At 39.6% G+C, this 26,998-nt stretch overlaps 1 protein-coding gene across 7 annotated transcripts in view; it reads left to right on the top strand.

Annotated features, from left to right (window-relative positions):
* PSD3 (pleckstrin and Sec7 domain containing 3) overlaps window positions 1-26,998 on the top strand; it is a 669,219-nt gene that overhangs the window by 171,161 nt on the left and 471,060 nt on the right. For all 7 annotated transcript variants that reach the window (XM_079909126.1, XM_079909122.1, XM_079909125.1 and 4 more), the window contains 2 exons: window positions 19,898-21,002; window positions 23,916-24,311. In XM_079909126.1, the coding sequence (XP_079765252.1) occupies window positions 19,898-21,002; window positions 23,916-24,311 (1,501 nt within the window). The remainder of the gene's footprint in view (window positions 1-19,897; window positions 21,003-23,915; window positions 24,312-26,998) is intronic.

Genomic DNA, 26,998 nt, shown 5'->3' with positions numbered 1-26,998 from the left:
GTAAATATAAGAATCTACCTAAGATAATATTGGGAATAACCAGAGTAGTCAACAGTAACTGAATTATATTACTAAATGGCACGTTGTATGTTCATTATAAATGATGTTTACATGGTTTATATATAATAGAAAATAACATAAGTATTATTGTAAATAAGTTAATATGCGCAACAAGGGAAAAATGTTTAAATTCCCAAACTGTGGTAGAATAAAAGACAGGAATGAAGTACAGCCCAGTGTGAAGTAGAAGCTTTGTTTCCTTCTGCTCTTCTTAGACTCACATTTGGGCTGCCAACTAAATTCCTTTCCTTCTTCTTTTTTTTTTTAATTTGATCTGAGGGATGTTTCTTGCCCTTCTTATCTTCTAATTGTATGTTGGCCAGGTGGCTTAAACTCTCTCTATGCTCTTATCTGTAAAAAAGGAGTTAATATTCTCCATACCCTGAGAACCCTCTTACACTGTTTGGTGGGAGTGTAAATTGGTGCAGCCACTCTGGAAAATAGTATGGAGGTTCCTCAGAAAACTAAAAGCAGAGCTACCGTAGATCCAGCAATCCCACTTCTGGGCATATACCCAGACAAAACTATAATTTGTAAAGATACATGCACTCCTATGTTCATAGCAGCACTATTTACAATAGCTAAGACATGGAAACAACCTAAATGTCCATCGACAGATGAGTGGATAAAGAAGATGTGGTACATATGGAATGGAATATTACTCAGCCATAAGAAAGAATGAAATAATGCCATTTGCAGCAGCATGGATGGACCTAGAGACTATCATACTAAGTGAAGTAAGTCAGAAAGAGAAAGACAAATACCATATGATATTACTTGTATGTGAAATCTAAAAAATGACACAAATGAACATATCTATGAAACAAAAACAGACAGATGTAGAGAACAGACTTGTGGTTGCCAAGGGGGAGGGGAGTGGGGGAGGGAGGGACTGGGAGTTTGGGATTAGCAGATAAAAACTGCTAATAGGGTGGATAAACAACAAGGTCCTACTGTATAGCACAGGGAACTATATTCAGTGGCCTGTGTTAAACCATAAAGGAAAAGAATGTGAAAAAGAATACATATACATATAACTGAGTCACTTTGCTGTACAGCAGAAATTAAACACAGCATTGTAAATCAACTATGCTTCAGTAAAATTTTAAAAAATTAAAAAAAAAATCCTCTACACCCCCAAATTATCAGAAAAGGAGGAGTGGCTTTATATTCAAGTTTTTACCATTTCTGAATTAGGGATGTTTGATTGTTTTTGAATAACAAAGAACTTTTGGAGAATACGTATTAGCTTGAAATAACTACAGATAATTCTAGTTGGGATGCTTACAGAGATCACTAAAACAGGTTTAAACAAAGAGGAGGAAACAAATTTAACACACATTTATTAATTATACCTGAAGAAATGATCCTGGAGTTGTAGGTGTTGGATGTCACTGTAAACTGGCTTTTAAAGGTGACTTTTAAAGGTCAGACAGTGAGTGTAGCACTGAATGGATTCTGTGCATTAGGATAGAATTTCCAGCTACAGCATCACACAGCTTTAAAAATTGCTGTATCTCAACTTAAAGCAGAACCTAAGATGTAATATAACTGAAAATGAGACTGTGGTGGTAGCAAAGATTCTAACGACAATTGCATGTGAAAAGCTTGACTCTGATAATTCCCAGAAATGTAAGTCAGAGCAAGTATTTTTATTGTTTTATGTAGTATGTTATTTTATATATGTACACAATTAACATAAAATATTATGAGAAGCTATTTGATTATTTAATGTACATCCTTAAAGTGTAGCCAACGACTTTTTGTCCATTGGGTTGCCTTATATTCAGGTATACCTGGTCTTTACTTCTTAGGAGATTTTAAGGGTTAAATGAAACAGTTAATTGGGTGTCTGCTGTGTAGTAAGCACTGGGTAAATAGGGACTGACAACAAGACCTGCTGCAGTTCTGTTTCCTGCTCTTTCCTTGTCATCACAGCTGGTGGGGGAGCAGGAACACAGTGGGGAGTGACTTGGAGGGTGACAGGGTAGCTTTATAGGTAAATAGCATCTTGCCCAGTCTCTCCTCCTCCAGGTCTCCACCCTCCACCCCCGCCGCCTCCGCACACAGTCTGTAGCGCAGAGAAGGCGCAGTGGTTCTGCACTCTGAGACGGCTCACCCTCTCCTCACCAATGCAGACCCTCAGGTCCACTGACTGTGGTCGTCCTGCCAAGCAGTCCTGGGAGAGTTGGAGAGTTTGTAGGTGATTTTAAATTATATCTTTACTGAACAGGAGGTTTCAGACATACACACTTTTTGTAAGGTATGTTTCCCTACAAGCTTACTAGTAGGGCTGTGTATATATTTCTTATAAGTTACAAGTGAATTTTTGTTATTTTTTTAAAACAATGTTCAGAGTATAAAGCTCTGGCATAACTGTCATTATTTCTAGTCTTGGTGTGCACACCTGTCCTCTCTGCTCACTTGGATTTATTTTCATGTTATGTCTTCCTGGATTCTGTTTTCTATGTTAATCTTAAACATTCAGATGTACCTTATAATAGAGACAGTAGACTAATATGTAAAAACTAAATTTTTATAATCCTGAAATTGGCACTGCGTATATTTGTTAACATCTAAGAACCAGAATTAAAAAATAAATAACTTGAGATAGGAAAACTGGCTTCTTCTTTTTTTTTTTTTTTGCGGTACGCGGGCCTCTCACTGTTGTGGCCTCTCCCATTGCGGAGCACAGGCTCCAGACACTCAGGCTCAGCGGCCATGGCTCACGGGCCCAGCCGCTCCGCGGCATGTGGGATCCTCCCAGACCGGGGCACGAACCCACGTCCCCTGCATCGGCAGGCGGACCCCCAATCACCGCGCCACCAGGGAAGCCTGGAAAACTGGCTTCTTATTTGTTGAAATTTGCTCAATAAAACGAAGTTATTTCAAATAAGGAACTATTGTTACCAGTTCTTCTGATAATCTTGTCTCCTCATGGATTTAGTAAGTAATAAAGGCAAATAATAAAATATCATATGTTGTGACAAAATTGGCATTATACAGTCTTTATTTGTAAAATATTTTTAATTCTAAAATTTTATACTAAATTGGATAACAGTAGTTTGCTTGCCTGTTTGTATTACTTTGTTGGAAATTTTTGAGAAGTAACACGTTATATCAAATAGCAATTTATTACCTACAGCTTGTCAGTGCTAGTGACAATAAAGTCTAGAAATACATTACTGATTTTAAATTTTGTTATTCAAGAATAATTAATTATTCATTTCTCTTAAAACTTTCTTACAAGATTTGTATTTAGGATTTGTTTTAATCAGGTATGGTAAGTCACACAGACATGGGAATAATTGTCATGAAGAAAGAAGTGTACTCACAGATCTCTAGAAACACCTGCAGGGCCACATGGGGATAGAAGGGGGTGGGGAAGAGCACAGCCCAGCCTTTAATGGGGTTTTTGCTGGAAGGAATGGGTAAGGCAGGGTAGATACCTGCGTAAGCTTAGGATTATATAGTTTGAATAATTTCAAGGGTTAAAGTCTAGGGGTAGTTCCTAGTTGTCCCATGCCAGGCCCTTGGGTGATGTAGAGCCGGGGAATATTGGCTTAGGTGGGAGAGGTTGAGGAAGGAGATGCATGGGGTGTGGCTCTGGATTGGTTGATTGGTGCATCAGAAGTGTACTCCCAGGGGAGTCCTTTGCTCTCTTCAGGAAATAGCTAGCCCTGGGAGGGGCTGACTCTCCAAGATCAAGGCCCCAAATGCCAGAGCGTCAACACAGAAAATAAGATACAGTCAATACAAACTTTATGTTAACACTCAAAATACTTTATAATTTAAATTTCATACTTTCTTCATTAAAAATCATTGGTTGCAGTTGGCTGTTGTATACTTTTGTTTAGAAGATCTTAAATTTTAATGAAAAAGTGTATTTTATAAATCTAGCTTTTTTGATTGGTACAGTATGTCAGTGATATTTCTAGAAAAACAAATTATCTTTTACAGAGGAGATATAAACAGAATATTGGTTGGTAAATTCTTTAATGGTTCTCTCATCTGAATATTATTGATATTATCTGTCTTTCAAGGATAATGGCAGCTTTATTAGGTTACATTTCAGAAACAAAACAAAACCAGACAGTCAAAGACTTCAGGATGTCACTGCCAACCCAGTCGTAGACTCAGGTGCTGTTTCCACATGTATATTTTTTAGAGATAGTGTACATGAGAGACTAGAGAATATGTAACAAATTTATCTTCAAGCTTTACTTTTTAAAATGGTGAGTTTTAGGATGTCTGTCAAAGATATTGTTAATTAAAGCCTAATGTGAAACGCTAGACATTTGGAAATGAGACAGTTGTGTGGTTGAGACAGTTTCATTTCCTCACAGTCACTGGTAGATGCATTTAAGGGGATCATCTTAGTTATGTAGCCTTTTTATAATCTCAGTAACTTTATTCAGCACCCTCATTCATGTATTTGAGTTTTTTCCCCTTGTAAGGAGCTTTCTTGGAAAGCACACCCAACAACTTCAGCTTATATCTCACAGAGAGTTGGTGATTCATGGGTTGGTTAATGTTTGTATGACACCAGCAAAGGTTGTCCTTTCTGCTTTTCCTACCAACTCTGGAAAAATTGCAGCTCTTCTTGGAGAAGTTTTTGAAAAGGGAGGAAGCTGGCAGTTGTAGTTTAAAAATGCAGTAATAATGCTAAAAGTAATGATGATTATAGTAACAATAATAATAATCTTGAGCTTTTATTATATACTAGTTGCTAGTATGAGTGCTTTATATATTTATATGAATAGTTAATTTAATTCTCAGAACAACCTCATTGTTTTCCTCATTTTTTTTGGATGAGAAAATTGAGCCCCTCAGAGGTTAAATCTTGCTTGAGGGACATAATTGGAAAGTGATGGAACCCAGACTACAAGTCTAGATTGTGCGCTTTAACCGTGCTTTTATAACTTAAAAATCTATAGCTCAGAAGTAAGGCAACTAAAGCCGAAAGATTTAAAGCCATTGGCCCAAGGTCACTGGAGCAGTCAACACTGAAATTCCTCTCCTGGGTGTCATTTTCACTATCTTCGTATGCTTTCTCTAGGTGTACTCTCTGCCTTTATCCTCTTATATTTGGGTGAATCTTCTTGCTATTTTTGACTTGCTGTGGTTCCAAATTCTGAAAATTATATTCTTCCTTTGGAATTGTTTTACTTGACAAGGAAGCCCCCAGGAGTCAGTGTAGCTTTACGGACTGAGAGGGTGGACTTTGAACCTTAGTGCCTGTAATTGAATCCTACCTGTGCCGGTTTTAGCCATGTGAACTCATACAAGTCAGATACTTCTTGTGTTTCAGTAGTTTTATCTGTAAAATGGGTTAATTATGGTAGCTATCCCACAGGGCTGCTGGTAGGAATAGATAAGTTAATACAATAAAGCTGCTTAGTGTGGTGCCTGGCACATAGTAAGCATTTTATAAATATTTTCTATTCTGGCTATATTATTTATGAGAAATGTACACTCCAAATTAAACTCAGCACATTATCTCACACCTATTAGGTACTCAGTAAATGCATACGGAGTGAATAAAAATAATCATCAATTGCTTTGTATTGGCCTTTGCTTTTTATACTAGTTGGAAAATTAAGGTTATAGAAGATGAGATATTTTCAATGTTTGTATTAACCTCTGTTACTAAGACTAAGGACCAATATTACACTATGCTCTTCATCTCGTGCTATTTTTCACTTCACTTTTCTCATCTACAAAACCATTAGTTTTTCATTTAGTATTTTTATTGAGATTGTGTAGAAAGGTATTGCATACATCTGAGGTACCATTGGTGATGTAAAAGTTTATGTCATCATATTTAAAACTAAATGTTAATGTCTTCGAATTTTTTCATGTCACATTTTCCAAGTAATATCAGCTACCCATTAAATAAGAATTTAATTGCAGGAATGGTAATGCAGTCGTCAGTAAAATGACTTTAGTTGGCAGCATCATTTAGCTGTGAGATGAGGACTGGGAAAGCAGGATTGAGATCCTCCCACGGCAGTTGTTCAACATTACATTTGCTTTTGCCTTTTCTGGTTAAATAACACAAGAATTAAACCCTTTAAAAGGGAGCCCATCCATCTCCTTTCACGCGTGTCCTTCTTGCATCAGAGAAAATGCTGCATAATTCTGAGATGACAGCCCCACCTCTGATGTCACCCGGGGTGGTACAGTCCTCTCCGAGGCTTTGCTGGGGTTCCTGCTGCTGCACTGGGGAAATGGTTACATTAAAGCTCACTCCCGTCATCTCCATTATCTCCTTGGAAGTAGTTTTCACAAATATAGAAAGGCCCTACGGTGGTTGTTTTCGGTAAGCTACCAAGGTGGAGAGCGCAGAGGCAGACGGGAGCGTGAGGGCAGGCTGCTGTGCCTTTGTGACACAGGGAGAGGCGGCAGCTCGCTCAGCCGGGCTCCTGGTGCTCAGAGCGCTTCCATGGACATCACCCTGTGCATTGCAGGGCCACAGGGGCTGCCAGGAAATCTGAAACTCATTTGCTTCCAGTTACTAGAACGGCAGATTTTGAATTAGCCAGCTTCTTTTCTAGCTAACTTTTCTCAAGCGTTAAGCTGATGAACTGGGCATTTTCTATGATCAATGGGTAACTGCTGGAGCTACAGTAATCTCTGTGAGTAACCTCTATTTGTAGGTCTATGCAGGCAAATATATTTTGTATATCTATCTTTTGTAAAATGCTGCTGTAAAATGATCCGTCTGTATTATTGACTGCTTTTGCTTACTAGTCTTGTCTTTTGACCATCCCAGTAGGAGACTGCTGGGGCTGGATGAGGTTTTGCTGAATCCTGACTAGAGAAGCACATACTGCATTTATCCGGGGTGTCCACACCAGCCGTTCTTTAATTCCCCAGCCGCCAGAAAGACACCACCTGCCCTCCGAGTGCTGTTGCCCAGAACCTCCCCTGGCTTTAACGTGGAAGGTTTATTTTAGCATCTGACATTGGATTTTTCAAAATTTTTATTTTTAAATAGAAAACAGAATATTATTCTTACCTGTAATTTTATTTCCTTTCATTGTTTTTTGTTGTTGTTCAAACGGCTTTCCTGGGAACACAGAATTCTATCATCCTGTTTCTCCCTGTTTCTGATGTATTATATAGAAAGAAAGAGGAAACCAGCTACCCCTGTAGTTTTAGAAAGCCATCATGTTGTGGCACTGGATGGGAATGGGGAGGAGTTTCTCTTAAAGAGCTCAGACTGCTTTCCCCCTGCTCTGCCGGAGTCTCTGGAGGAGAGCGTGGCTAGCCCCAGGCAGCACCACAGCCGCTCCTTGAGCACTGTCCTTGAGGCTGAGGTGGCCTCTGCTGGAGGTTTATTTTTCCTCAGTTTACACATGGGGGTGTGTTTTTCTTATCTGTGGAAAGTGTCACTTTTAGAGTAGTTCAAGATTTATTTCTCTCTCACCAGGGAACTTGACTTCGGTGAAATTTGCATTTTCAGAGACGCTTGGAATTATTGCTCATGTCAATTTGCAGCCTGAATCCTTACCAAAACTGTGGGTCTCTTATTGAGCATGAAAACTACTGAATGCAAATATGGATCAGCTGAGGCTTGTGACAGGCTGGAGGCTGAGTGAAGCTGTTGTTTTCCACTGCACTTGACATCTGTCTTGGCACACAGCGGTTTAGGGAAGTCCACAGCTGTAGTGGATCATCACTGCTAGGCACTCCAGCCGCTTGGCATTTGTGATTTTTAAGAAAAAGAATTGTATAGTATTTTGAATTTCAACTTAAGTATTAAATTTCTTTAATATTTCAATTTTAAAATATTAAAATATTTAATAAAATATCTTAAATAAGAACTTATATTAATACCACCACATCTGTGTTAACTTTAGCAGAAGAGAGCCTGCTATAAACAAGACTGTGGAGTTCTTTAAAAGCTTAAACTTTTGCTTTTAAAAATAAAGAGAAAACAAAAAAAATCAGTGAAGATCAGAGAAATTTAAAAATTGGGTTTTCAGAGAGTAAAGTGGTGGTGACCAGGGGCTGTCAGGGTGGGGAAAATGGGGAGATGCTGGTCAAGGGTACAAACTTACAGTTACAAGATGAATAAGTTCTGGGGCTCTGATGTAAAGCATCGTGATTATAGTTAATAATATTGTATGATGTACTTTGAAGCTGCTAAGAGAGTAGATCTTAAATGTTTTCACCACAAAAAAGGAAGTAATTGTGTGATGTGGCAGAGGTGTTAGCTCAAGCTATAGTGGTGATCATTTTTCAATCTCTAAGTTTATCAAATCAACACGTTGTATACCCTGAACCTACACAATGTTATATATGGATTACATCTCAATAAAGCTGGAAAAAATTAGAACATAAAATTGGGTTTTTAAAAGTGTGGATTCCTAACAGGAAGAAGTAGAAAAAGGATAGAATGGATGAAATCAGAGGAGCAATGATGATCAGAAGCGCTAAGACTGGAAGGAGAAGCACAAAGTGTGGATATAAGAAGAAACAAATGAGAGTGGATGATAGGTCAAAGTGGAGAATCCTACTGATTGAGAAAAGGAAACCAGCTTTTAAAAACAATGATTTTAAAGATAGATCTAAATTCAGCTCTTGCAGCTTAGAATTTCTCCTCCGTGATGAGTGCCAGGTCTCTGCACGCTGGCAGAGGCCTGGGTTAGGGTCACTGGGCTGCTCCTTAGCGCACTTGTCTTACCTACCGTGTGTTGTGTGCTGCTGCTCCTAGCCCACAGAGCTCCTCTGCAGTTGACTGGAATGGAAAGCTAGTCTCATTTCCCCAGGGACTAGAATTGAAGGAGAAAAATTGGGTTCTGAATCATTAGTATGTGAAATTTAGTTTGTGATGAGCACAGCTGTAACTATTAATCACTTGGGGAAAGAGTGTCCAATTAATAGAACTGTCTCGTGTGCACATGCTAATAGCTTGTGTAGTGGTCGGCAGACCTTTTCCTGGGTTTTGTAACATATAAATACCTTAAATACCTGTGCTTTTAGAGAGTTATTAGTGACCAGGTAATAGCCAGCATCCTCAACTACATACTGTAGCTGTCTCCAAAGTGGGACTTTTATTAAGAGTGTGTAACAAAGTATAATGTACTTAGATTACTCATTTAGCAAATTATCATTACTCATACTCATTTTATATCACCTTTATCATACTAAATGTATTTTCTATTGCTTAGTAAAAATGGATTATTCTCCTGTTTGTTTCCTTTTTTTAAATAAAACTTTTTCTACTGCACTACAAATCGAAACCATGCATGCATCACTGTGATACTGGAGGGGTTTATTGATTGTTAGAAACATTGATCATTGTTATTCACAGTTAAGGATTATGATTAATTATAGATAAAATGTATTTGAGATTTTTTACTCTGCAAGGCTTACTTTTTATGTTGCTTTGTAAATTGGACCTTTGTCTTCAATTTTTTTTTATTGATTTATGAAATTTCAGACTAAAGGGGACAATTAGGCACCCATCTGTCCATGGGATTGAATTCCTTCCTGACAGGTCGGGGGCAGTGTGTCTTTAAGGTTGTTTCTGTAAGTTTTCCAGTGTTGAAATAACTTAAGAATTTATAGTTCTTTTATCACACTAACTGATTATATACGTTTTAATATGTTTGGTAGCTGATATTCATTAGGGAACAGAGAGCACCAAGGGCATTACTGCATTTATGAACAACCTACAAGGGAAGGAGAGAAACTGACTTCTAGTGGCTGGGTTAGCCATGATTTGTAAAGGATTGAAAATGTGCTCAACTGTACTTATAAAAAATAGTGCTGTCTTGAAAGTGCCACACGAGAGTGAATTTGCCTATGCATTTTTATTTTACAAGTGATATATCCAGTGACATGAACCTTGAAAGTCTGGGAAAATCTCCCAGTTTTTAAAACCAGAAAAACCTTACCTTTCCCTCAGCTTCTTTCTTTTAAGCTACAATGTAATTTCTTTTTTTTTTTTTTTTTTTTAACATCTTTATTGGGGTATAATTACTTTACAGTGGTGTGTTAGTTTCTGCTTTATAACAAAGTGAATCAGTTATACATATACATATGTTCCCATATCTATTCCCTCTTGCGTCTCCCTCCCTCCCACCCTCCCTATCCCACCCCTCCAGGCTGTCACAGAGCACCGAGCCAATATCCCTGTGCCATGCGGCTGCTTCCCACTAGCTATCTACCTTACTACGTTTGTTAGTGTGTATATGTCCATGACTCTCTCTCGCCCCGTCACAGCTTACCCTTCCCCCTCCCCATAACCTCAAGTCCGTTCTCTAGGAGGTCTGCGTCTTTATTCCTGCCTTACCCCTAGGTTCTTCATGACATTTTTTTTTTCTTAAATTCCATATATATGTGTTAGCATACTGTAGTTGTCTTTTTCTTTCTGACTTACTTCACTGTGTATGACAGACTCTAGGTCTATCCACCTCATTACAAATAGCTCCATTTCGTTTCTTTTTATGGCTGAGTAATATTCCATTGTATATATGTGCCACATCTTCTTTATCCATTCATCCGATGATGGGCACTTAGGTTGTTTCCATCTCCGGGCTATTGTAAATAGAGCTGCGATGAACATTTTGGTACATGACTCTTTTTGAATTATGGTTTTCTCAGGGTATATGCCCAGTAGTGGGATTGCTGGGTCATATGGTAGTTCTATTTGTAGTTTTTTAAGGAACCTCCATACTGTTCTCCATAGTGGCTGAATCAATTCACATTCCCACCAGCAGTGCAAGAGGGTTCCCTTTTCTCCACACCCTCTCCAGCATTTATTGTTTCTAGATTTATTGATGATGGCCATTCTGACTGGTGTGAGATGATATCTCATTGTAGTTTTGATTTGCATTTCTCTAATGATTAATGATGTTGAGCATTCTTTCATGTGTTTGTTGGCAGTCTGTATATCTTCTTTGGAGAAATGTCTATTTAGGTCTTCTGCCCATTTTTGGATTGGGTTGTTTGTTTTTTTGTTGTTGAGCTGCATGAGCTGCTTGTAAATTTTGGAGATTAATCCTTTGTCAGTTGCTTCATTTGCAAATATTTTCTCCCATTCTGAGGGTTGTCTTTTGGTCTTGTTTATGGTTTCCTTTGCTGTGCAAAAGCTTTGAAGTTTCATTAGGTCCCATTTGTTTATTTTTGTTTTTATTTCCATTACTCTAGGGGGTGGGTCAGAAAGAATCTTGCTGTGATTTATGTCATAGAGTGTTCTGCCTATGTTTTCCTCTAAGAGTTTGATAGTTTCTGGCCTTATATTTAGGTCTTTAATCCATTTTGAGCTTATTTTTGTGTATGGTGTTAGGGAGTGTTCTAATTTCATTCTTTTACATGTACCTGTCCAGTTTTCCCAGCACCATTTATTGAAGAGGCTGTCCTTTTTCCACTGTACATTCCTGCCACCTTTATCAAAGATAAGGTGTCCATATGTGCATGGGTTTATCTCTGGGCTTTCTATCCTGTTCCATTGATCTATCTTTCTGTTTTTGTGCCAGTACCATACTGTCTTGATAACTGTAGCTTTGTAGTATAGTCTGAAGTCAGGGAGCCTGATTCCTCCAGTTCCTTTTTTTGTTCTCAAGATTGCTTTGGCTATTCGGGGTCTTTTGTGTTTCCATACAAATTGCGAAATTTTTTGTTCTAGTTCTGTGAAAAATGCCAATGGTAGTTTGATAGGGATTGCATTGAATCTATAGATTGCTTTGGGTAGTAGAGTCATTTTCACAATGTTGATTCTTCCAATCCAAGAACATGGTATATGTCTCCATCTATTTGTATCATCTTTAATTTCTTTCATCAGTGTCTTATAGTTTTCTGCATACAGGTCTTTTGTCTCCTTAGGTAGGTTTATTCCTAGATATTTTATTCTTTTTGTTGCAATGGTAAATGGGAGTGTTTTCTTGATTTCACTTTCAGATTTTTCATCATTAGTATATAGGAATGCCAGAGATTTCTGTGCATTAATTTTGTATCCTGCTACTTTACCAAATTCATTGATTAGCTCTAGTAGTTTTCTGGTAGCATCTTTAGGATTCTCTATGTATAGGATCATGTCATCTGCAAACAGTGACAGCTTTACTTCTTCTTTTCCGATTTGGATTCCTTTTATTTCCTTCTCTTCTCTGATTGCTGTGGCTAAAACTTCCAAAACTATGTTGAATAAGAGTGGTGAGAGTGGGCACCCTTGTCTTGTTCCTGATCTTAGTGGAAATGCTTTCAGTTTTTCACCATTGAGGATGATGTTTGCTGTGGGCTTGTCGTATATGGCCTTTATTATGTTGAGGAAAGTTCCCTCTATGCCTACTTTCTGCAGGGTTTTTATCATAAATGGGTGTTGAATTTTGTCAAAAGCTTTCTCTGCATCTATTGAGATGATCATATGGTTTTTCTCCTTCAGTTTGTTAATATGGTTTATCACATTGATAGATTTGCGTATATTGAAGAATCCTTGCATTCCTGGAACAAACCCCACCTGATCATGGTGTATGATCCTTTTAATGTGCTGTTGGATTCTGTTTGCTAGTATTTTGTTGAGGATTACAATGTAATTTCTTTAAGGCTATGTACAGATGTTAATGTACAGGCATTTACTAATGCTCAGTTTTACATTTGTAGGTTTTTTTTTAGGACTTTATGGTCTTTTGCCTAAAGGTAGAGTCATTGACCATTCACTGTGGGAGAAATTCACTGTGAGCTGTAAACTAAAGACAGGTCCCATCACAGTCGAGGTGGTTCTCTTCCTCTGCTGAAAGGATCCTGGACCAGCTGGATGGCAAACCCAGACCAGAATGCACAAGGCTTTCTCTTGATTGGAAGGAGAGGCTGCATGTTTTCTTTACCTCTTGTTTACTTGATTGAACACTTGGACCTTTCAGTTAGGAGGTAGGAACTCTTAAGATTATCTTTCAGAATAAAAATTAACCATTTAAATGTAGTCAGAACAACTTCTAGATATTGTTGTAGTTCTCTGGAGAAGTACTACCATATTTTAAAGTGTATACAGATTACCTGGGGTTCTTTTTAGAAATACAGATTCTGATTAGGAAGGTCTGAGATGGTACTTGAGTCTGCATTTTGAACAGACTCCTGGGTGATACCTATGCTGCTGTCCCCTGGCCACATCTTGAGTAGGAAGGTTCTAGGGCAGTGCTTTCAAACAGACTTCTCTGTGAGCATGGAAAAATATTCTGTATCTCTGGTACAATATGATAGCCACTAGCAACATATGGTATTGAGCACTGGATTTTCAGTTTAATTTTAATTAATTTTTAAGTAGTTATATGTGGCTGTGGCTACCATATAGGGCAACATAGCATTTAGAGAGTAAGTTAAACAATTGAGAAATTAATGTTTAATGGTAACAACCCATGTAGGATCATGGTGAATTCTAGAACTATGGCCAAGGTTGTCCCCACTTAACTTTACCACTGCTTTACCACTGCTCTCTGCAAGAGAACATATATGCAGATAGAGTTGCTGGACTGCAAGCTTCTTGTTAGGAAGGACGACCCCGCCCCCCACCCCCACCCCCTGCAATGTTTCCAGCATTCTCTTCAGCCTGTACTTGGGAGTAGGGGACAGAACTTAGGTGGCATTGACGTGTAGTGTTTTGCTTGGGTTTTGGGAGGCTTCTTTCTGTTTCTCTTTTGAGGTTCTATTAAATGGTATCCTGTTGGTTATAGGACATTCTTCATTCATTCATTGATTCAACAAATATATCCATTTTGCTCGGTACTGTTATTCTAGGCTCTGGGGATATAATGGTAAAGAAATCAGACAAAGTGCTTCTCTTTTGGAGTTTATATTCTAGTGGCAACAACACAAAATAAGACAAAACAAACAAAGAATCTTTTCCTAAAAATGACTGGGCCTAGTTCCTAGGGAATGTGTGTATGATTCGTAATTGTGGTTTCATGGACGTGGCCCCCATAGTCTTTTGGGAAACCTATATCCAGTTGCTCAGAATCCCTTATGATAAACTTCTTTACTTCACATTTCTACTGTGAAGCTGTGACCAAGTCTGCAGAAGACTTGCCAAATAGTTCTTTTTCTTCTTCTTTTTTTTTCCTTCAGCCATTTTCTTTTAAGGAGTTTGCTACTCAGAGTAGAAAGAAATCCATTTCATTTACTGGGCCTCAAGCAGGGTCAGTCTTAGAAGGGCCACGGTTTTTCTGAAGCTCATCTTTTGGAGCAGGCTTGTTTCTCCATGATTTCGAGAATTCTTTTTTGAAGTATAATTGACATACAATATTATATTAGTTTCAGGTGTACAATGTAATGATTCATTATTGTATATGTTGTGAAATGATCACCACAGTAAGTCCATCACCATACGTAGTTACAGAAATTATTTTTCTTGTGATGAGGACTTTTAAGATCTACTCTCTTATCAACTTTCAAATATGCAAGACAGTATTATTAACTATGGTCCCCGTGCTGTATATTACATCCCCATGATTATTTTATAGCTGGAAGTGTGTACATTTTGAATCACTTTACCCGTTTCACCTCCCCCCACATCCTTCTGACAACTTCCAGTCTCTCCTCTGTATATGTGAGCTTGTTTTTGTTTTTGTTTTTTTTTAAGATTCCACATGTAAGTGAGACCATTCAATATGTGTCTTCCTCTGACTTATTTCATTTAGCATAATGTCCTCAAGGTCCAATCATATTGTTGCAAATGGCAAGATTTCATTCTTTTTTATGGCTGAGTAATATCCCATTATATAAACTATATATAATATATATATATACCACAGTTTCTTTATCCATTCATCCATCGATGGGCACTTAGGTTGTTTCCATATCTTGGCTATTGTAAATAATGCTGCAGTGAACATAGGGGTGCAGATATCTTTTCAATTAGTGTTTTTGTTTTCTTCAGGTAAATACCCATAAGTGGAATTGCTGTATCATATGGTAGTTCTATTTTTAATTTTTTGAGGAACCTCCACACGCTGGAGGTTGCGCTAATTTACGTTCCATCAGCAGTGTACTAGGGTTCTCTTTTCTTCACATCCTTACCAACACTTTTTATTTCTTATCTTTTTTTTTCTTTTTTTTTTTCTTGAGGTGTGCGGGCCTCTCACTGTTGTGGCCTCTCCCGTTGCGGAGCACAGGCTCCGGACGTGCAGGCTCAGCGGCCATGGCTCACAGGCCCAGCAGCTCCGCGGCATGTGGAATCTTCCCGGACCGGGGCACGAACCCGTGTCCCCTGCATCAGCAGGTGGACTCTTAACCACTGTGCCACCAGGGAAGCCCTCAGAAGATTTTTTAAATTTCAGGGAAAAGATTGAAGACACATACTAGGGTATCTCACTACCAATAAAGATGGAGGGCAGGAGAGGGATGTACAGCTTAGTAGAGGTAAAATAGATAAGCTCTGGTTTTTATTTGTTGTATCATGTTGGCAAGTACATCATTCCTTTGAGGCTGTTTTCTTGCTAATTATGTTAGGTAGCCAAATTAATTCTTTGATTCCTTTGACTTTTGCAGTTTTATATTCTATGATCCTCATTTTTTGTAAAGGCATACTCTAACTTAAATAAAAGCATTATAACGTCTATAGGAAGTATTTCCCACTGTGATCTAAGTACTTCTCTAACAATTTAAAGCTATTTTACTAAGTTAAAGAAAAAAGCCCATGCTTTTGGATTGTATACTTTTTTCTTTCATTGCATTTTAACAATAAATTTATAGCTTTTAAACTACGGAGGAAATTAAGTCCCCTGAATTATTAAGGAAGAGAAAACTGTTAAAAGCCTAAAAAGTGTAAAATATGAAAAATGTTTTTTAAAAAAGTGTAAAAAGGTATAAATAAATGCCAATATAGAATATTTCCCAATTCATTTTGTTAAGCCCACATTACTACCCAAACCAGAGATAGCACAAGACAACTACAGACCAATATTGTTTATGAATATAGGTGCAAAAATACTAAAAAGCTGAATCTAGCAACTTTTAAAAAAGGATTATGCACCATGACCAAGTGGTATTTATTCCAGGAATGCAAGGTTGGTTCAGTATATAAAGGTCAGTTAATGTAATTCACTCTTACTAGATTAAAAGACAAAACCCACATGGAAATCTCAATTGACAGAGAAAAAACATTTGACAAAACTTGGCACCCTTTCATGATAGAAACACTTGACAAACTGGGAGTAGAAGGGATCTTCCTTACGCTGATATATAGCGCGTTTGTGAAAAACCCACAGCTAATATCATACTTAATGGTAAAAGACTGAAAGCTTTCTCTTAAGATCCAGAACAAGACAAGGATGTCTAGCTCTTACGACTTCCAGTCAACATTGTACTAGAGGGTCTGGCCAGTGCAGTTAGGCAAGAAAAAGAAATAAAAGACATCCAGATAAGAAAGAAAAAAAGTAAAATTATCTCTGTTCACAGACAATATGATCTTATATATAGGAAATCCTAAGGAATCCACACAAAAGCTATTAGTACTAAATAGTAAGTTCGGCAACCAGTTGTATTTCTATATGCTAGCAGTGAATAATCTGAAAATGAAAAAATTTCTGCATATTATAGTATCAAAAAGAAAATACTTAGGGGAGTAAGTTTAACAAAAGTAATGTAAAACTTGTACATTTAAAACAAAAACATGTTAAAAGAAATTAAAGAAAATTAAATAAATGGAAAGACATCCTATAGTTACGGATCAAAAGACTTAATAGTACTATTGTTAGGATGCAGTGCTCTACAGATTCATCCCAGCCTCTATGAACATTTCGGGTGTCTGGCAAGCTGATCCTAAAATTCATATGGAAAATGCCAGGGTCCCAGAGTAGCCAAAACAACCTGGAAAAGGAAGGACAAAGTAGGAGGACTCACACTTCCTGATTTTACTTCTGCAAAGCTACAGTAATCAATATGGTGTTATACTTGCTACTAGCTCAAAGGAATAGAATTTAGAGTACAGGCATAAACCTTTACATTTATGGTCAGTTGATTTTCTATGAAGGCATTAATGCAGTTCAGTGGGGGAAATAGTTTTTTTCAACAGTAGTGCTGGGACAGTGGATATCCACATGCAACAGAATGACGTTGGAGCTCCACTTTACCCCATATACAAGAGTTAATTCAAAATGGATCAAAGGTCTACATGTAATAGCTAACACTGTAAAACTCCTAAAAAAAAAAAAGGAATAAATCTTTGTGACCTTGGATTAGACAATAATTTGTTGCATATGACACCAAAGACACAAGCAACAAAATAAAAAAATAGATGTTGGATTTTATTAAAATTTTTAAAAATTGTGCTTCAAAATAAACACCATCGGGCTTCCCTGGTGGCGCAGTGGTTGAGAGTCCGCCTGCTGATGCAGGGGACACGGGTTCGTGCCCCTGTCCGGGAATATCACACATGCCGCGGAGCGGCTAGGCCCGTGAGCCATGACCGCTTGGCCTGCGCGTCCAGAGCCTGTGCTCCGCAATGGGAGAGGCCACAACAGTGAGAGGCCCGTGTACCGCAAAACAAAAAAACAAGAAAACAAAACACCATCAACTAAGGGAAGAGACAACCCACAGAATGGGAGAAAATGTTTGCAAAGTATATATATGATAAGGAACTTCTGTCCAGAATATACAAAGGACTCTTACAACTCAATAATAAAAAGACAAGTAACCCAATTATAAAATGGGCAAAGGATTTGAATGGATATGTCTCTGAAGAAGACATACAAATGGCCAGCAAGCATGTGACAAGATGCTCAATATCATTAATCACTACCACAGTGATTAATGATATTGAGCAAAATCAGAACTACAGTGAGATAGCATTTCACATCTACTAAGACAGCTATAATAAAAAATATGGGCAGTACTAGAACCCTCAGACTTCGCTGGTAGGAATGTAAAATGGTGTAGTTGCTTTGGAAAACTGGCAGTTTCTCCAAACATTAAAGAGAGAGAGTTACCATGTGACCCAGAATCCACTCATAGATATATACCCAAGAGAACTGAAAATAAATGTAGACACAAAAACTTGTACACAAATGTTCATTATTTATAATAGCTAAAATGTGGAAATAACACAAATGTCCATCAGCAGATGAATGGAAAGAAACTGTGGTATATCCATACAATGGAATATTATTTGTCAATAAAAAGAAAAGAAGTTCTGGTACATGGTACAGTGTGGATAAACCTTGAAAGCATTGTGCTAGGTGGAAAAAAAGACAAAAAATGCCACATATTGTGTGATTCTGTTGATATGAAGTAGAACACGTGAATCCATAGAGACAGAAGGTAGGTTGGTAGTTACCAGGGGCTGGGGAATGGTGGCTAATGGATTGGATATAGGTTTTATGGTGGTGGTAGGAGGTGATGAAAATGTTCTGGAATTAGATTGCGGTGATGGTCACACAATTTTGTGAATATATTAAAGACAACTGAATCTTAAAAGTCTTATCACAGTCTTTATTGAAAAATTTAAAATGTCAGTGTGCCACAGGAAGAGGAATCTTTATTGCTTTTAACTGTCTTCCTTTTCAAAATCAGGGTTTGAAAGTTGCTTCCTCCTCAGTTTTCAAGCAAGCCGCATCCTCTTACTTCTGTCTTGTGAAGGTACTATCAATACTACAATCACAGAGAAGTGCTTCTTGGATTCCATCAATACTGATTCAAATTTAATTTAAAAAATGTATTTCAAATTATTTCAAAAATGAAATATGAAACTGAATACACTCTTAGATGTATTATTATTTATCAGATTTTCCACACTGTGGGATACTATACATTAACTTATGTTTCCAAGTTACCTCATTTTGTACATGCCTTGGAATCAAGTCTTTCATGTCATTTCATTGTATATATTCAGACAGTCATCAAACATTTCACTGAATAGGAAGGTGGTAGCTGGCAATGCTTTAAAAGCAATAACAAAAACAACAGGTGTCCTCTGTCATAAAGTTGTCCAAGTGAGGACCCTACATTTCCAGGGTAGATGAGGATATTCTCGATACAAAGTAACCAAAACCAAGTTCAGAAGGAAATTGGATCTTGGGGTGATAGGACTGTAACTGTTATCCATAAATCCTCAATTTAAAATTCTGTTATCAGAGTGTCTTCATTTTTCTCATTGACTGCCGTTTTAATAAGAAAAGGATGTAAATTTGATCCTACATAGTAAATATATGCTAATTGTTTTTACTGCTTCATATATTGGGGTTCTGCATATGATACCATTTAAATTTTATTCATTTGGGATCCCAGAGATCTTTCTTAACATACTAAGTTTCCTATTCCGTTTTGACTTCAGTCTCATTCCCCAGGGATGTTCTGAAAGCATTCCCCCCCACAACAGAAATCCAACAGTGAAGGGGAAGCTTCCAGCCAAAAAAATATTTACTGACTTTAAATAGATCATATCTTTTTTCTGAGGCTTCCATCTCAGAGATTGCACTGCACAGGTATTGTTGGCTGGATCGTAAGACTATTTGTTGTTGTGCCCAATATAAATACTTTAGTTGCTATTTCATGAGTGGTATTTGGAAAATGATACATATCCTTATTTTCATCTGTTCTTGCGTATGCAGCAACCGAGGTGCGTGTGTGGGACTTCATCAGAAGCAGGATTGAATAGGGCGTGTGTCATTAGATCGTCTCTGTCTGTGCCAAAACCTTTGTGGGTACTCTCGTGTAAGCTAAGTGGAAGGGACCACCGGCAGGGTTATGAGAAGCAAATGTTGCAGAGGTGGGGGCAGGAGACAGTGAAAGGATCCCATAAGGATGACTGAATGCCTGATGCGTATGGAGATTTATTAACACACGTTGGAATCTGTTGTTCAGAACAAGTCATGTGTCCATTCTGTTCTCTTTGTAGGTGATCATGGAGGAAGCACTTTACTCCCCCCGAATGTCACAAATGAATTTCCAGAATATGGGACCATGGAGGAAAGTGGAGAAGGCCTAAGAGCCTCTCTCGAGTTTGATGCCGAGTCTCTGCCGTGCTGCCCTCAGGTGCAGCAGAGGGTCCAGTCTCTTGCTGGCCATCCCTCTGGGCTTCTCAGTGTTACCGGAGGACCAAAAGATGTCAGAGAGGTCCCCTCTCAGAGTCATCTCAAGGAACAGAGTTTACAACCCATTGACTCTTTGATTTCAGCTCTGAAAGCCACAGAAGCCAGAATAGTTTCAGGAACATTGCAGGCTACAAAGGTACTGGATGGAGATGCGGTTTCTACTTTTTTAGTTCAGCAGGTGGAACAAGAGCCAGACCCTGCCAGTCATAAAACACAGAGAGCCAACACACTGTTCCCTGCTGGCCGAGAAAAGTCACCCGATATACCTCTTTCAGCTGAAGTTACGACTGAGGAAGGTTTTTATTTGAGCATCCAGGAGGACCTGACGGCACTATTAACTGGAGAAACTCAAGCAGAGCTTTCCCTAAGAGCTAATAATGGGAGAAAGGGGGCTGTCCATGTGCAGGAGCCAGCTTGTCCAGCATCCTCCGTGGGGAGCCCCGTGACCCACAGCTCAGTGGGAAGTGCTGGGTTATTGAGAGAGAGGAGATCTGATCAGGGGAGAGAGCACCCAGAGCAATGTGGTCGAGGCAGCTCCTCAGGACGCCCAGGCCAGGTCAAACATGTGGAATTTCAAGGGGTGGAAATATTGTGGACAGGAGGGGAGAAAAGAGGGACATGGCAACCTGTGGATTTTCAGACATCATTGGAAAGGACAACCCCTCCTGAAAGCAAAGAGTTTTCTAAAGTGCCAAGCCATCTCATCTCATCTGCTGGTTTGTGTGATTCAGCTGGTTTAACTGAGAGTGTTTGGGATGACACCTGGAGAGCTCCTTCAGAGAGGCTGGCCACTGGCTCAGGGCCATTTCTGCCTGAGCCTCTTCATGAGAGTGGAGAGGATGAAGTCTTCCTAAGGGAAAACAAGGAACATCTTGAGACGAAACCTGAATTGGAGAGAGACAGGGAAAGGTGAGCTCGCATAGTATCCTGCTGTCTGTGATGCCAGTGAGAACTCGATTCACAATATCCTGGGTCCTTGTTTACCACAGAATGGAAGAGAAGTGACTGTAAGCTATGTTGCTTCTAAGGTTCCGAGATGTTAAAGTGGTCTTGTTATAAAGTTGTCCATATGGGGAGACTGTGAACTCTAAACTAGGTGACTCCATTTCTGATGTTTTATTGTATTTGACAGGTTGCAACTTCTCCAACATCAAGGTAACTAAATACCCCACGATTATCTTTAACAATGTGGAAAGGTTTGAACTCTTTTTGACATCCTGTAGTCATTACATCCTAACTCAGGCATTTCTTCTGGGTGCAGCACCGTTGCCTGCATACAGCCTTATACATGTAGGAACACAGAGGCTGGCTCAGTTTTCTAGATTGAAAGAGATCAGGAGGTCAGAATTCAGTTCTTCCATGACACTCACATGGGTCTCCCTTCTCACAAGCAGCATGTTTTGATTACAGCCCTGATGAGTAAACTTGGCATCATATGGTATTTCCAGGTCTCTCCCTACATTTCTGGCATCCATACCAGCTGTGAGACTGGAAAAATGGAAGCCATACCCGTCTGTCTTCACATCCTTTGCTTGTAGTCTGACTGTAGAGTGTTCCTCTTGGCAAAGTCATTTCAAGTGTGTGCCGTCTTGTCAGTCCTCCACCTGTGGTAGTTCACATGGGAAAACATCTGTGTCATGCCTGAAGGGTTTTGTTTGTTTGGTGTAAGGAGATGCCGTTTTCTCCACAGTTAACTAACAGATCCACGAAGAGATGCTCCTTTAGGATGGCTGTCAGGACTCCTCTCCCTCCCGTCCCCATCCCCCCTACACAGAAAATCTCCAGACTCCCCTCAAAAGGAGCCCTGATATGTGGTACATGGCTCGGTAATTATATTCCCACTGGGGTATGCACTTCCGTGCCTGTGCAGATTATTAATTCATTCCTCCTTTCCTCCCGCCCTCCTTCCCTTCCTGTCCTTTCACAAATGGTTTTCAGTTGTCTGCTCTGTCCTTGATACGGCTAGAGATGCTGGGCATAAAGGAATGTTCAAAATAGACATGGCCCTGGGAATTCCCTGGCGGTCCAGTGGTTAGGACTCTGTGCTTCCGCTGCAGCGGGCATGGGTTCCATTCTTGGTTGGGAAACTAAGATCATGCAAGCTGTGCGGTGAGGGCAAAAAAAAAAAAAAAAAACAGTGGAAAATAGACATGGCCTGAGGTCACTGACCTCATGGAATTTACTTCTGAAGATCAACACATTAATAATGCTGGGACCTCTAATTGTGCTGGGTTCCGTAAAGGAGAAGAAGGGAGACATACTAGAAAGAATAGTTTTGTTTTGTTTTAAAGTTTTTTTTGACGTGGACCATTTTTAATGTCTTTATTGAATTTGTTACAGTATTGCTTCTGCTTCACCTTTTGGCCCTTTGGCCCCGAAGCGAGGCACGTGGGATCCCAGCTGCCCAGCCAGGGTTCAGACCCTCACCCCGGCATTGGAACGCGAAGTCCCAACCACTGGACCGCCAGGGAGGTCCCTAGAAAGAATAGTCTGAATGCAGGAGAGAGGCTGATTCGGTTGATGGCTTGGGGAAGGCCTTTCTGTGGAAGTGATAGTTACGCTGAGACTTCAGGAATGAATACGTGTTTGCCCAGCAGAGAATGGGGAGGAGGATATTCCAGGCAGAGGGAACCACCTGAGCAAAGGAGGACTGCTTGTCGCTAATGGAGCATGCTTCCTGGACACTGCGAAGCAGAAGCCTCCAGGTGCCTTTTAAGATGTGACCCTCCGTCCGCCCTTCTCCCCGTGTGGCTGGAGCCTGGGGGCTGGGGGAAGGTGGGAAGTAGGTGAGCAGAGGTAGGGAGGGGCCTCATCCTGAGCTTCCTGTTTCACTGCAAGTGCCCTGAGGAGCCATTTAGAGGTAGAACCCAGAATAGTACTTGGTGTGGGGTAGACCTTCAGTAATTTAAAAACAGCAATCCTGGTAATACCTAGAAATGTGGGTTACCTACCAGGTAGTTTTATTCCTATTTCTGTTTTGTTCCTGAGGCTGAGCTAGTAATTGGCACATCCAGATTCAGCTCCACGTTTTTCTGTCTCTTGTATTCTTTCTCTTACTGAGTTTTAAAATTTTATTTAGTTATTCTAATGTTCATTTTTAATATTTGAAGAACATGCTGCATATTAATTAATTAACGCCCCAGGTATATTAACTTGTACGTTTTTTGTAGGTTGTCACTGTTTTGGTTAGCCCTGTAGTAAACACATTTGTTGGCTCTTATTTATTTATTTTTTCTTTTAAAAGGTCGTTTACTGGCTGGCTGTTTCTGGACCTGAACTCTCTCTGCAGTGCTGTCTTATTGTCACCAGGGGACAGCCCTTGGATTATAGAATATTTATCTTCTTGAGGGCATTTGGTCTTATTTAAATCAGAAAATATTAACAGACTGATGAAAGTTTAGTGTATTTTTAGTCCATTAAGTTTACACAATATATTTATCTTCTAACAGGTCATTTACCTGTTAATGACCTCTTTCTGTTAAAATTAAGAATGATAGTAGCTGTTAATTTGGATTTGTGGAGTTTAGTTGGCTAGATGAAAATTCATTATTTTAACATTTTATTGAAATATTCTTTGGACCTGATTCACATATTAGGAAATAGTTCAAAACTATATTAAATTATGTAGAGGGTAGCATAGCGTATGTATGCTAAAGAGTTCTTTCAGCCTGAATATGTTTCTATGAAATCTTCCTTCCCAAATGTATTGACATAAGCCCACTGAATACAAGTGTTAGCTCTATAGAATGTTCCCTTTTTTATATGGTTGGAGGGGAAAAAATAACCTGATATTGAAATTCGTCCGTTTTATGTGCTTTCCAGGATTCTTGAGCAAGAGGAGCACTTTCGGGCCAGAGATGATGATATCCTTGGGTCTGGTTGTGCAGAGGACTCCACTGATGTGTACAGCTCCCAGTTTGAAACCATTTTGGACAACACTTCTTTATACTACAGTGCTGAGTCCTTGGAGACTTTATATTCAGAGCCTGATAGCTATTTTAGCTTTGAAGTGCCCCTCACTCCAATGATACAACAGCGCATTAAAGAAGGTGGTCAGTTCCTGGAGAGGACATCAGTGGAAGGACAGCAGGACGTCCTGAGCATCTCTGCAGATGGTGGAATAGTGATGGGCTATTCTGGTGGGATCACCAATGGGCTGAGTGGCTCCAGTAACTCCACCTACACGAAAGGCACCCCAGAGATTGCTTTCTGGGGAAGGTACTGGTCCCATTCTCTTAATTTTGTGCTGGTGGTTTTTGTAGCAGTTTTTTTTTTTGGAAATCTGAGTGTGGAACATATTTGAAAAGCATTTGGCTGGTTTCTGTGGATATAAGTGAATGATGTGAGTGAAAAGTAATTTGGGTTTTGGGGGCAGGTAGAGTACAATTTAGTGGTTTGCCAAATTGGCAACCTGTGGACATTCTATTTGGCAGTATTTCTTGTATTACCATATGTAAATTGGATCCTGAACAAATACTTGTGGGTGATGAGTATGTATTAGGTCCCATGATGCAGCTTTGGTAGCAGTGGCCTGGTGCTGGGAAAAGGACACTGGGAGATCTTGGCTTTCATTCTGCCACTGGCATTGGTTGATTACTTGGGGCAGGTTGTTTGATTAGGCCAGAGACTCCTTGATTGTAAGTAGAGGGTGTTGGATTAGATGGTCACTGTAATCTCTCTTGGCCGTTTGCCCTGTGAGGTCCCATTCTGCTGGGAAGTCTTCATGTTCCTGAGATGGTGGGGGAGGATCTAATTATATGGGTGCTTGGTAGAGCTGATTCCTTGGTCAACGCCATAAATACTTATTTTCTCTCTCTACTTTAGGATTTAACTCTCCCTAGAACACAGAATCACAAATTATGTAGGTTTTATGTGCTGTACCTGTCATTTAGTGATTCCCTGTCTCTTTATGGATTATCCAGCATTTCATCTCTTGTCATTCATCATTCTAGGGTCATTTATCTGTCCTTCAGCATCTCCATAAGTGGGAAGAGAATGCTAAACTTCTTAATCATTTTATGAATTTAGTTTTAATATATTTTTCCTGAATTAAAATGTGTCAATTCACATGTTTGGGGAGGTGCAGGGGAGGTTAAATGGGGATAAACTATTTTAAAGTTGTATGAAAAAACGTCAGTTTTTTTTTTTTTTTTAAGTCAGTATACATATTACAGAATTTTTTTTTAATATATAAATTTATTTATTTATTTTTGGCTGCGTCGGGTCTTTGTTGCTGCGTGCGGGTTTTCTCTAGTTGCGGCGAGCAGGGGCTACTCTTCTTTGTGGTGCACGTTCTTCTCATTGAGGTGGCCTCTCCTGTTGCGGAGCATGGGCTCTAGGCGCGTGGGCTCAGTATTTGTGGCATGTGGGCTCAGTAGTTGTGGCTCGCAGGCTCTAGAGCCACGGGCTCAGTAGTTGTGGCGCACGGGCTTAGTTGCTCCGCGGCATGTGGGATTTTCCCAGACCAGGGCTCGAACGCATGTCCCCTGCATTGGCAGGCAGATTCTTAACCACTGCGCCACCAGGGAAGTCCCCATATTACAGATTTCTAATGAGCCTGTTTTTATGATCAGTCTGTTCTATGTTAAGTGTTTCCTATAAGCAGTTTATAGGTTTATAGTTCATTGGCTGAGCACATTCAAGACTGGCACATGGTAACGTTGCAGCTATGCATTTCCATGTGAAATAGACCATGGATGTTGGTTGTCTTCTTGGGTCACACAACTCTCAGAAGCAGAAGACCTTGGTCTGAATTTCTTGGACAAGCCACTTATTCTTTCTGAAACCCCCTTTGTTTATTTGCATAGTAGGGTTAATGATACTTAGTATGCTGTGTGGCCATGTGATTTAAAGAGTTAATATAGATTAAAGCACCTAGCACAGTACCTGGTACCAAGTAGAAGCTGGAGCAAATGTGTGAATCAGAACTGGCTGGTAAACCCGCATTTATACCTGATCTCTAAGAGGTGGTATCCCTGAGGGAAGGGGGGCATCCCTGAGAAGGGGGTGTTTCTAGAAGGGGCCAGAGAGAGGGGTGTCTCTGAGGGGACATCCTTGAGAGGGGGTGTCCCTGGGTGGATGGTGCTACTTTAGTCGTTTAGTTTCACCATCATCTCGGGTAACTGTAAGTTGTGGTAAAATGCAGATAATTTCATTGAAATTCCAATCCAACTTTCTGGAGTGAGTTGAAGTTGTTGGGGACCTGAGGTGTTTTTGGCTGAGAGGCTTTGCTGCAGAAGCCACAGGGAGGGTAAGTAAGTAAAGACAAGAAGTAAACATCAGCACAGAACAGGAAGGTGAAAGGTTTATCAAAGGTGCAGTTTGCACACTCAGAATAGGAAGCAGCCATCATTGGGGCCAGTGTGAGTGCCAGTCATTAGTAGGGCAGAGCTGGGTAGTTAAGAGAGAGTATTGGGGTAGGTTATAGTACTTTAGCATCTCAGATGTGGACAGTGGTATATACTTCAGGCCAACTTGAGATAAGGTTTCAGCTGTGTTACCTGCATTGTCAAACCATGAGATCTTGCCCAGCCATGAGACCGAATTCCAGTACTGAATGAGAAGCATGTTAGAGATGGGCTCTGGCACTGTCCACATGATTCCTGACCAGTGGTCATTCACCCTTCCTTGAGCACTGCTAGTGATGTGGACAGACCAGCTTGGCAAGGGCACGCCATTTGTGTTCTTGGACTTGGCATAAGATAATAAGCAGTTACAGGTGGAGGAGGTTTTTTGTTTGGTGATTCACGGTTAAAAATTAGGATGGGCTCAATCATTCTAAGAAATTTTAGGGAATCGGGAATAATTTTCATATTCTTCTCTACGTTCTCTGCCTTCTTAGTGCTTTGGAGAAGTTGTAGCACCAGAGGAATTGTGGGTTGAAGAATAATGATATTTTCCAGCTT

Source organism: Stenella coeruleoalba (genome assembly GCF_951394435.1).
Source record: "Stenella coeruleoalba genome assembly, chromosome: 21".
In the NCBI taxonomy this organism is placed as follows: Eukaryota; Metazoa; Chordata; class Mammalia; order Artiodactyla; family Delphinidae; genus Stenella; species Stenella coeruleoalba.
Note: the sequence above shows the minus strand (reverse complement) of the source record. Positions and strands in the feature narration are given on the sequence as shown.